General features: G+C 41.9%; 1 protein-coding gene across 10 annotated transcripts in view; it reads left to right on the top strand.

Moving 5' to 3' along the window:
• The window catches only part of PEG3 (paternally expressed 3), a 32,968-nt gene extending 20,799 nt beyond the window's left edge, over positions 1-12,169 (top strand). For all 10 annotated transcript variants that reach the window (XM_027619981.1, XM_027619976.1, XM_027619975.1 and 7 more), the window contains 3 exons: positions 3,304-3,406; positions 4,206-4,301; positions 4,477-12,169. In XM_027619981.1, the coding sequence (XP_027475782.1) occupies positions 3,304-3,406; positions 4,206-4,301; positions 4,477-8,660 (4,383 nt within the window). In that variant the 3' untranslated portion in view covers positions 8,661-12,169. The remainder of the gene's footprint in view (positions 1-3,303; positions 3,407-4,205; positions 4,302-4,476) is intronic.
• Positions 12,170-12,438: the final 269 nt, after the last annotated feature.

The following is a 12,438-nucleotide window of genomic DNA, read 5'->3' as shown; positions in this document are numbered from 1 at the left end:
TCAACAATCCCACAAATAAATTTCCATATAAATACCATATGTGACTGCTTATTATACAGAGTGCTGTTAAGGAAAAATTGGGAGTTATAACAGGAAATTGTCATGGGAGTCTTGGTTTGGATAGGAGATATCTTGAAGGCAGTAACATTTGACATCTGAAGGACAGGAACAGTTGGTTAGGTGAAGTGTCGGGGTCAGGAGATCCCAGGCGAAGTCCCCAATGCGGGAACCGAACAAAGGCCAGGTTGGCCAGAACACAGAGGGCAAGAGACGCAAGACAGCCTGAGGCATGGGTAGGCCTGGTCACCAGTGGCCTCTAGCCAAGCAGAGAGCTCAGGTCTACCCCAGTTCACTGAGATATATTAGTAATGGTGCCTGCAGTGAGATTTATGAGTTGGGATCAGCTGACGGAGGGCTTTGTATCCTACCCTGAGAGGTCTGTCATTTGTCCTCTGTCCTGAAGGCAAGCAAGGATCCACAGGTATGTATGAGAAGGAAGGGGATGGGTAGCGTCCAGATCTTGAAAGCAGAGCTCCTGCAGCAGCTGAAGGGATGTGGAAGAAGGTGGGTGGGGTCAGAGGTGACTCAGTTCTTCCAGCCCAAATGTCCTTGTGCCAGGGAAACAATCTAAGTTTGTGACACACTTAGTTTGTCACTAATTTTGATGCCTTAGTTGAAGAAACCAGAGTGACCAAAATTGTAGGAATCTAGGCAAAATACTAAATCATAGACTCTTTCTTAAACTTGATTTTGAAAAAAAAAAGTTTCACTGATATGCATTTGCCACCCACGAAGGTGGTCTGTGATGAATATCAGTGGCTCCTGAGCACTGCTATGCCAGACGGTAACTAAGTTTTCACTGATATGTGGGGAAATGAAAAATTTCAGTGTCCTTATTTTGGGGATGTTAGGATACTCTTATGAAATCAAGATGATAGGAGATTCGTAATTGGCTTTTGTCTTATTTTGCTTTTTAAATGCCCTTCCTTGAGGGGCGCCTGGATGGCACAGTTGGTGAAGAGTCCCACTCTTGATTTCAGCTCAGGGCTTGATGTCAGGGTCTTAAGTTCAGTCCCCGAGTTGGGCTCCGTGCTGGGTGTGGAGCCTACTTAAAAAAAAAAATGCCCTTCCTTGACACTGAGAAGAGTTGGCTCCATGTCTGTGTCGTCTAAAAGTTTAGAAGCCACTGATTGCTACTAACTCAGTGTGGTAGGAATAGCAGCTGCAGCAGATGTAAATTGTATCTTGAGGGTATACACAACAGAAAATCCTCATCATCTTTTAGCATTGTGTGTAAATCTCTGAATCACTTATGTGTGTGGGTCCTGCCGTGAAAGTGAAGTGGTGCCACAATGCTCTCTGGGTGGCGCCCATTCAAGTGGAACTTGATTGCAGCTTGTGCAAATTTAGAAGCCATTTTGGTTACAGATGCAAAGTGACCAACTGCTTTAGAGAAGCCCACTTACATAGATTAACTTCATTTGGAATCAGAGCATCATTTTTCTTTCATAGGAACAATGTAGTTCAAAATTTAACATGCATTTATTTTACTCAGGCAAATAGAAGAATATGAAAAACAGTCATTCCTTTTTGCCATTGTCCTTGGGGGTCTGTCAACACCAGGGGTGGTGACCCTTCTGATGCTCTGGGCCCCCCAAGTTCTTAACCACATCTCTTTCTCTCCTAATCCCCCAAGTTAGGAGCTCTGGTTTCCTTCCTCTTACCCGAAATGCATCTGTGTTCCTACCCATACTTTCCTTCGTAGTATAATAAACCGGTGTTGGGACTTAGGAAGCACTGTCACAAAGCTGAGCATAGCATGGCTTTTACTCTTGAACTTGCTGTCAGACAGGAGATTGGCACCCAGCAAAAACAATGCAAGTTAGCTTTATGGGGTGGGAGTTTCACCGAGTTTGCAGTGCTTGTTCATTGTTCTAGGAATTCTCAGCCTGGACCTAGAAAGAATTTCGTTTTTGAAGCTCTGCTTAGTTTTGGTTGTGGTTTTTGCTTTTTATCACTGTATGTTGGCAGTTGCATAAATGAGCTTCCCTCTTAATTCCCAGTGTATTTGCCTGTTTCTCTTTCTCCATAGGAGATATATACCTAATTCATGTACTTTTTTTTTGCTACATTTCACATGGCTATAATGCCACTTCCCAGAAAGGAAGTGTAATAAATTTAATATCAAAATATCTTTACATAGTCATTTAGTGATTTACATTTTCTTTATGTAGTTTTTCTTGATGTTTAAACAACACATCACATTGCAGAAAATCCTCACCGACAATATTGCAAGGCAGGTTGATGCCTAACTCTCCATTTTACAGATGAAGAACCTGAGGCTCAGAAAGTTCCCAAGGTTGTTCCCAAGGTTGCATGGCTCATAAATGGTACAGTTTTCCTTTGACCCTTGAGTTTTCTCTGGCTCCAAAACCTGCGGGCTTCCCATGGTGCTGTGTCCATCTTGTCTGTCTCCAGGCCTTGGTGTGGTACTTCCTGGGACCATGCTTCCCTGAGACCAGTGACATTCTGTTGCACAGTAAGAAAAGGTCCTGTAAGATCCTGCAAAAAAACTCTTCTGAGTAATGCAGGGAATTTTAAAATTATTTTTAGAGACGTAGCCATTAAAGTGGAAGAGGCTTAAAAAATGGAGGCATAAAATGGAGGCATTCAGTACTTAAAGTTATATCGGGGTTATTTGGAACTTGTCCACACCTAGAAGAGCCCACCATGTATCCATGTTGTACAGTGAAGGTGAGCACAGGACACAGTGGGACCGTGGAGGGAGGCTTAAGTCACAGTTCCTGACCAGATGTCTGCTGAAACACATTTTCCTTCTGTCCTTGCATATGCCACACATAATTGGTGTTTGACCTGTTGAAGCTCTCCCACCAATCCCTTTTCTCTGTGTCACAGTCTTACCACTTAAGGTCCCACCCAAGTCCTTCTACAAAACCCTGAGCTGTCCCTCTACCAAACCTATTTAGCACTGATTATCTGTACCCCACTTTATTGTTTATTGTTCTCTAATTGTTTCATGAGTCTTTTCTCTCCAACCAAATTATAAGCTGCATGAGGGCAAGGAATATGTGTCATACGTCTTTTGGATCTTCCTCAGAGTATAGCGCCAAGGTAGGTACAAAGTAGGTCCGTAGTAAAACTTGCCTTGGATCGCTCAGAACCCCAAACACTGTGAGCACTTTCTACGTATCTTTGTGTGTGTAGCGCCCATGTTGCCAGAATTCTTCTCTCTTGGGTGCCCATGGAAAGACTCCATTGAGAGGTCTGTGTTTGGTATTTTAGGATGCAGTGTCATACCAGGATGTTGTGAACCTGACTGAGGACAGGAAGCCTCAGAACCCGATTCAGGACAACATGGAGAACTATAGGAAGCTGCTTTCTCTGGGTAAGCAGCTGCTTCTGTCAGTTACCCCAGACCTAGTCATTGAAGCTTTTTGTCACCTTATTTTTAAAGCTGCGGGATATTAGAGTTGATGTTAATATATTTGGACTTTAAGGATAATAAGAAGCTTTTGAAATATTTCAAGGAGAGAAGTAAATGATGAGATTTCTATTTTTGAGAAGTCATTCTGGCTTTGCGTGAAGAGTGTATTTGTACAACGTGGAAGAGAATGGAGAGATGTCTCTTGCCACAAGAGTTGGTACTTTTTTCTAGAGAGGTGGCAGTGAAGATTTTCAAATACACATGTAGAATGGGATCCTGAGTTCCCGTTTGGACTGTCCTCGAAGTCATCTAGCTCCAGTCATAGCAGGCAGTTGGCTATGCAGGTCTGATGCTGGGGAGAGAGACTGTGCAAGGCAGTGGAGTTCAGAGAACAGCTGGAGAAAAGAGTCAAGGAAGAAGAGAACCATGGAAGCCAGTGAAAAAGAGGGTGTCAGGATTTAAAAGGTGGTTACAGAAGGATGAAGACTAAAAAGGATGCACTGGATTTAAGGACACAGGTGGTCTCTGTACAGATTTTTAGGTGGAGTCAGGAGAATTAATTAAAATTCAGGCTAGAATGGGCTGAGAAGTGGACAGTAAGGATTTGGGACTGCACATAGAAGACGTTCAAGGAGTTGGGTATGGGCTACCTCCTGTTTAGTGGATTGTAGGGAGGTAGGCACCATTTTATGGTGATGAGTCTTGTACCTAACTTGACTATAGCTATATAAGTGATAAATCATATTATTCTTGTGAACAGGGGTTCAGCTTGCCGAAGACGATGGCCACTCCCACATGACACAAGGCCATTCATCGAGGTCAAAGAGAAGTAGTGCCTACCCGAGCACCAGTCGAGGTAAGCACTAGGCAGATCGCAGCTAGTGGCCACTTTAGGTAGTGAGATGGGAGCTGTACGTACATATTGGTAAATCTCTCACATTTTATATTCACACCATCATCCCAGAAGTCCCACTGTTACTTCGCACATGTACAGGGACTAGGGAGTATTTACATTTGGGGTTTCTTTTAAGGTCTGAAAACCATGCCTGAAACCAAAAAGTCGACCCATCGGCGGGGAATTTGTGAAGATGAATCTTCCCACGGGGTGATAATGGAAAAATTCATCAAGGATGTTTCACGCAACTCCAAATCGGGACGGGCCAGGGAATCTAATGATCGGTCACAGAGATTCCCCAGAAGACCAGACAATGATTGGAAAGAAGTTTCATTCAACAAGAGGGAGTCGGTGATTCAGGAGAGGGGCTATGAAGGGAATGCCTTTGGGGGAAGCTATAATTTTAACTCGAGTCTTGTTTCCAAAAAGAGAGTTCTTGAAAGAAAAAGGCGCTATCAGTTTGACACAGATGGGAAGGGCTCAGTTCATGAGCAGAAAGGCTATGCAAGGAAGAGACCTTTTGAATGTAGTGAAATGAGAAAAGCCATGAGCATGAGCAGCCTTAGTGCCCCCTCCTTCACTGAGTCGCACCCACTCGATTTTGGGGCAATGCCTTATGTGTGTGATGAGTGTGGGAGGTCTTTCAGTGTGATTTCAGAATTTGTCGAACATCAGATCATGCATACTAGAGAGAATCTCTATGAGTATGGTGAATCGTTTATTCATAGTGTGGCTGTCAGTGAGGTTCAGAAAAGTCAGTCTGGGGGGAAACGCTTTGAATGTAAAGAGTGTGGGGAAACCTTCAATAAGAGTGCCGCTCTTGCCGAACATCGGAAAATTCATGCTAGAGAGCATCTTGCAGAATGTAATGATGAGGAGTATGAGGAGCCCTTCATGCCTAGCCCAACCTTCAGTGAGCTTCAGAAAATATATGGGAAGGATAAATTCTATGAATGTAAGGTGTGTAAGGAAACCTTCCTTCATAGTTCTGCCCTGATTGACCACCAGAAAACCCATGGTAGAGATGACAAAGATAATGAGCGTGGGGAAGCCTTTAAACCCAGCCCACCCCTTAATGAGGTTCAGAAAATGTATGGTAAAGAGAAAATGTATGAATGTAAGGTGTGCGGGGAGACCTTCCATCATAGCTCATCCCTGAAAGAACATCAGAAGATCCATACTAGAGGAAACCTATTTGAAAGTAAGGGTAAAATGTGTGAGGAAACCTTTATTCCTGGTCAGTCCCTTAAAAGGCGTCAGAAATCTTACTCCAAAGAGAAGCTCTATGACTTTAAAGATGGTGGGGATGCCTTTAGGCAAAGCTCAGACCTCAGTGAGCATCAGAAAATTCATTCTCGAAAGAACCTCTATGAAGGCAGAGGGTACGAGAAGTCTGTCATTCATAGCGTGCCCTTCACTGAATCTCAGAAGAGTCATACTATAACAAGACCACCTGAAAATGAGGAGGACGAGAAGACGTTCACCGTCAGCTCTAACCCTGATGACAACCAGAAGATTCCTACTAAAGAAAATGCCTGTGAGAGGAAACCATATGAGAGGTCTGTTATTCATAGCTTAGCCTTTGCTAAAGCTCAGAAAAGTCACAGTGCAGTGGGGCCTAGTAAATCACAAGTAATTGCAGAGTCTACCCAGACCTCAGGTGTTATCGAACATCAGAAAGTCCATGCTGGAGAGAATTCCGAAGGAAAGAAATATGAGAGGTCTGTTATCCATAGCTTAGCTGCTTTCAAACCTCCCAAAAATTACAATGGAAATGAAGTCGTTGAATGTGATGAAAAGGGAGAATCCTCTACTTACATCTCAGACCTTCGTGATAAGCAACAGAAAACTCCTGCCAGAGAGAACCCTTATGAAGGGGCTAAGAGTAACAACTACAAGGACACCGTTATACAAAGTGTATCCCGTATCGAACCTCAGAAAAGTGTTACTAGTCCCGGGTCCAGTGAATCGTCTGTTCCCAGCTCAAATGTCCGGGAACATCAGAAGGCTCGTGCTAAGAAAAAAAACATTGAGCGTAGGAACTATGAGACCTCTGTAATTCACTCCCTACGTTTTGGCGAACCTCAAACATTTCGCCCTAGAGAGAAATTCTATGAATGTCCAGAGTGTGGAGAATCCTTTGTTCGTAGCTCCGACCTCACTGAGCATCAGAAGATTCACGATAGAAAGAAGCCCTCTGGAAGTAAAAACTATGAACGATCTGTAATTCGCAGCTTAGCCTCTACTGACCCCCAGACAAGTTATGCTGAACAAGCACAGACAAGTTATGCTGAACAGCCAGGGCAGATGAGATACTCTGAACAGCCAGCACAGGCGAGTTACACTAAACAACCAGCGCAGGCGAGTTACACTAAACAACCAGCGCAGGCAAGTTATACTAAACAACCAGCGCAGGCAAGTTATACTAAACAAGCAGTGCAGGCGAATTATGCTAAACAACCAGCGCAGACAAATTACATTGCCCACCCAGTGCAGATAAGTTACTCTGAACACCCAATGCAGATGAGTTACACTAAACAAGCACCACAGATGAGTTACACTAAACAACCACCACAGATGAGTTATACTAAACCACCATCACTGATGAGTTACGCTGAAGAACAAGCACAGACGAGTTACGCTGAACAGCAAGTGCGCAACAAATGTAAGGAGTGTGGGGAATGCTTTGCCACCATTGAAGAGCTTGGTGCACATCAGAAAATCTATGCCCGAGAAGAATTCCATGGTCGGAAGCTCTTTGGAAACTCTGTTATTCAGGGCATAGGCCTTGATGGGCCTCGGCAGGTAGAGCCTCGGCAGGAAGAGCCTCGGCAGGATGAGCCAGATGAGCAGGACGAGCAGGATGAGCAGGATGAGCCTGAAGACACAATCTATGGTTGTAAGGATTGTGGGCTGGGCTTTGCAGATCGTGCAGACCTTAAGGATCATCAGAAGGTTCATGGCAGAGAGTATCTCATCGACAGTCGTGAGTACACGCATTCTGTAATCCATACCCATTCTGTCAGTGAATATCAGAAAGATTATATTGGAGAGCAGCTCTATGAATGCCCTGCATGTGGGGAATCTTTTGTTCATAGCTCATTCCTTTTTGAGCATCAGAAAATCCATGAGCAAGATCAATTCTTTGGCCATAGAAGGTATGAGGAGCCTTTTATGCAACCCTTGGTCATTAACCCACGGAGGCCTCGTGCCCCACAGAAGAATCCTCCTGCAGGAACATCCCTTCAATGCCACGTGTGTGGACAAGACTTCATTCATGGCTCTGTCCTTAGTGAACATATGAGAATTCATACTGGAGAGGATTTACCAGAGCAGGGCCAGGGAAGTGAAGATGCAGTCAGTCCAGGCTTAGCCCTTACTGAGTTTCAGAGAAGTCAAACCGAAGAGAAACACTATGAATGTAAAACATGTGGAGAATCCTTCCTCAATCAGTCAGACCTTAGGGAGCACATGAGAATTCATGAGAAAGATGAGCCCTATGATTATGGGGCCTCCTTCGTTCACACCTCATTTCTTACTGAGCCCCCTAAAAGAGATTCACCGTTCTATGAATGCAAGGACTGTGGGAAGTCCTTTATTCATAACACAGTTCTCACTAAACATCAGAAGCTTCATCTTGAAGAGGAAGAAGAAGAAGGAGCCCAGGAGGTTGAAGCCAATGTCCTTGTTCCACGAGAAGTTCTTCGGATCCAGGGATCAAACGTAGAAGCTGCTGAGCCAGAGGTGGAGGCTGCTGAACCAGAGGTGGAGGCTGCTGAGCCTAATGTGGAGGCTGCTGAGCCCAATGGAGAGGCTGAAGGGCCAGATGGGGAGGCTGCAGAGCCAAATGGGGAGGCCGAACAGCCCAACGGAGAGGCTGAACAGCCCAATGGAGATGCTGATGAACCAGATGGTGCAGGGATAGAAGACCCAGAAGAAAGAGCTGAAGAGCCAGAGGGAAAGGCTGAAGAGCCAGAGGGAGATGCTGATGAGCCAGATGGGGCAGGGATCGAAGACCCAGAAGAAGAAGGTGAAGATCAAGAGATTCAGGTTGAAGAACCATACTATGACTGTAGGGAATGTGGAGAAACCTTCACTTCCAACTCAGCCTATGGTGAGCACCTGAAAACCCATGCCAGGGTGATAATATTTGAGCCTGGAAACGTCTATGGGGAAAGCTCACACTACACTGAACATGCCAGCACCAGCACTAGTGACAACGACAGGGCCGATGACAAGTACTTCAAATGTGATGTCTGTGGGCAGCTTTTCAGTGATCGCCTTTCCCTTGCTAGACACCAGAATACTCATACCGGCTGAGAACACAAGTATAAAGTTTAGAAAACCTTCATTTAGAACCTGACCCCTACTAAACCAGAGACTTCAACCCATAATAATGTCAGAAGAAAACTTACCTTGGCATGTACACACCTGACTTTTAATATCAGACAACTCAGACTAAAAGGAGACCGAAGGTGGGAAACTCCTTTGGTTTTAGCTCTCCTCCATCACACACGAGTGTGTGCGCGTGGGAAAGCTATAGCACATACCTTTCATCTGAGTAATCTATTGAGGGAACATCCTAGAAGTTTTTGAGATTACAGAAATTGCCCAGTCAAATGTAAATGACACTTCTATAACCTATATATAATGATCCCTGCAATGTATATAAAATAGCATATCATAGCAAAACAGTAATCCCATATATTTGGATTTGATATGATATACAGTTACAGTTTACTGTGCAGAAGTACCTTACCTGGTACTCTGATTTTTTTTTTCTTTTTTGGAGGAGGAAGAGAGCAACAAATTAGAATATATTTCTAAATATCTTAGATTCTGAGAAAGACTTATTGTGCATTATTTGAACCCCATCAGTATCGTTTTGAGTAATTGTGTATTGTTCCTTACCCTTAAGTATTCCTGTAAAAGTGTAAGCATGAAAGGTAAAATGTCTTTTATTCTTTGCTGTTTGAAAAGAGAAGTACTTGGAACTTCTTTTCAGCCTTTTTGTCTACACCAACACTTTGGAACCTAATGCTGTGTAAGCCTTTACAATATGTGGATTGGCCTTTTGTGACCCAAAGTGGTTGGTTGCCACATTGTACCTTGCAGTGATTCTCATGCAAAAATATTACGAGTTTTGTTTTTTTTTTTTAACCAACTTGATGTGTTTGATAGTGAATTTATAAAAGCTGAAGCTTTTCCCTATAAATCTTATGCTTTTGCCTTTAAAGAGTGGGTTGCAACCATCACTAGATGACAGTAGTGCCTACTGATGATTGAGAACCAGAGGGAGAGGCTTTCATATTGTAAATAAGGATGCAGGCTTACAATTTCCGTCACTTCCTTTGTGCGCTTCCTGCCTTAAGTGACAAGTAGCAGCGTGGCTTCATTAGTATTATACGGCCACAAATCAGTTTGCACCCTGGGTGCCCAGGAGCTAGTATCCTTAGAGCTTTCTATCACTTAATTCTCGTCTTCACCTGTCTGACCCTCCACCCCATGTCTAACTTGCATTTTAAAAATAATGAAAAAAAAAAAGCTTTCTTTACAGTCAACTTAAGCTTAACATGGACTCAGGTTCCCCAGCAGCCTTAATTTGTTTCCTTACCATCTGTTCCTCCCTCTTTCAGCCCTTCTAAGTATTTCCGAGCTATTCATTAGTGTATGTTTGTCCGATCACTTCAGTTTTCCACTTAATCACAAATTGACCTCATAGCTTGAGGTTTCCTGTGTCCTGTTCTGTGGACCACCTGTGCTCCTTTTGCTTCCCCTCCCCTTGCATAATGACTATTAAATTTTTTGGCTTTGAGTTGGCTGGAAAAAAAAATTTAAAAAAAATTTAAAGTGGATCTGTAGATTAAGTGAGCAAAAGATAACAGCAGATAATTTGAGCAAGCAAAATTAATATACCTGCTGGGGGAATGTGTCTAAATCTCACTCTCCTAGATCCGCATGGTTGGGGCTTGGAGAGTGTATGTCAGAGCTGCAGGGAATGCCAAAGTCGAGGGAGGTTGTAGTGTTGAAAGCATGAAGCAGAAATGAGGAAGCCAAAGAAGGGAGTCCTAATATATCACCAGATCTAGGAGGCTAGGAAGCAGACAGAAGGAAATATGGGAAGCAAGGCTTAGAAGACCAGGTTGGTAGGAATGAATTGAGCAGGATGTCCTGGGCAGTTAAGAAGAGGCCTTTTCGGTGTAGGTGAGGGCCAGCTGCATAGAAAGACCTGAGGTTGGAATGGACATTCAGGGAGCATTGAGGCCTCACATTACAGGAGGACTCTTTAGATGGGAACCAGCATTGATGTTATTGGGGTGAATTTGGGTTTATCACTGTTGGCAGTATTAAACAACTTGCCAAACATCAGGGTGCCCATTCCAACCTTACGTTAGTGAAAAACTAGGAACAACATAAATGCCAAACAGTACGAGAATGATTACATGAAGGTATCCATGGACTGTCATGCAGCTGTTTAAAAATGATAATCATGAAGAGTTATGTAGCAACATGGAAATATATTTACGGAATATTGAGTGGAAAAAGCAGGACACAGAATTATATTTATACTACAGTTATAACTGATTAAAAATGTATGCTTATAGTCAAAAGCTGTTGTGTTGTTGTTGTTGTTGTAGGCTTATAGTTGAGCATTATTTTCTTAAATTCTTTGAATGTTCTTTATGGTAGTGTTACTAAAAAGTTTATAATCACGTTTCCATTGTGAACATAATTTGAACTCATTATCAGACACTTGGAAAATACAGAAAAGTGGAGGAAAAAAATTCATATTCCAACCATCCAAAGACAGATATACTCTTTCAACATCTTGTTTATTCTTGTTTCTGTGCACAGGTTTATGATTATAACTGTGTCAAAATGTGTATTCAAAATAGCTGTTATGTTATCTTTGTGGAATTATGGTTAAATACTTTCATCTTAATGTCTTCAAATGTTCCTTATAATAGTGTTCTGCTAACAAAGTTTATTATGTTTGTTTACATTACAAGCATAATACATACCCAGAGGAAAAATTGGAAAATACACTAAAGGAGAAAAGAGAAAAAAGTCACCCATATTCCCAACACACAACAACTACTGTTAACATCTTGATCTATTTCCTCCATCTTGTTTTAGTGCACAAGCTTGTGATTATAATGGTGTTAAATATGTATGCATAAAGTCTAAAATGAAAAAAAATATGGAAAATAATTAAAATAGTGTTGTCATTGTGGGATTATGGTTAAATATATTGTCTCAAATTCCTTGAATGACCTTTGGTGTTTTGGTATTAAATCTTATGTATGTATTTCTCCATTACAAATATAATACATACTCATAGCAAACTTTGGAAAAATTCAGTAAACTAGAAGAAAAGAAATTCACCCATTTCCCAACACCCAGCAACAATTGCTGTTAACATCTTGATCTGTGCACCAGTCTATGATAATTAGGGTGTTAATGATAAGTATATATAGAGTCAAAGATGGGAAGAAATATGGAAGACAGTTAAATAGTTATGTGGTTGTTGTGGGATTATGGTTAAATATTTTATCTTGGTTTCCTCGAATGGTCTTTATCAGAGTGTTTTGGTAATCCACCTTTATCGCATATATTTCCATTATAAACACTGTATGTGTTCATTATAGAAACTTTGAACTTGCAGAAATGTAGAAGAGAAACTCGCCCATATTTTCACCATCCAAAGACTGTGGTTAACATCTTGATATATTTTCTTCATCTTGTTTCTGTGCACAGGTTTTTGGTTTGATAATATGGTTGTGGTTGTTCTATCTATCTGTAATAGTGTCAACAATAAAAATAAAGTTAAAAATAAGATATTTGTCAGTCTCTTCTTTTGTCCATTTTAAGTGTTTGGGGTTGGTAAATGCAGTTTTTTGTTACAACCAGAAATCCAAAAGCTTAGTGCCTCCTTAGGCCTTTAAGTTTGGCTTACGCGTCTTAGTACATTTTTATGTATTTATTTCAACAATTCCTTCTAAGAGATATCTTAATACTATAGGATTCCACATTTTTAACTGCACTTCTATATATTCCGATAGTGTTTTTAAACTTGATAATAAACAGAAGTATATTT

The sequence above is a fragment of the Zalophus californianus genome, chromosome 17 (assembly GCF_009762305.2).
Source record: "Zalophus californianus isolate mZalCal1 chromosome 17, mZalCal1.pri.v2, whole genome shotgun sequence".
Lineage (NCBI taxonomy): Eukaryota > Metazoa > Chordata > Mammalia > Carnivora > Otariidae > Zalophus > Zalophus californianus.
Note: the sequence above shows the minus strand (reverse complement) of the source record. Positions and strands in the feature narration are given on the sequence as shown.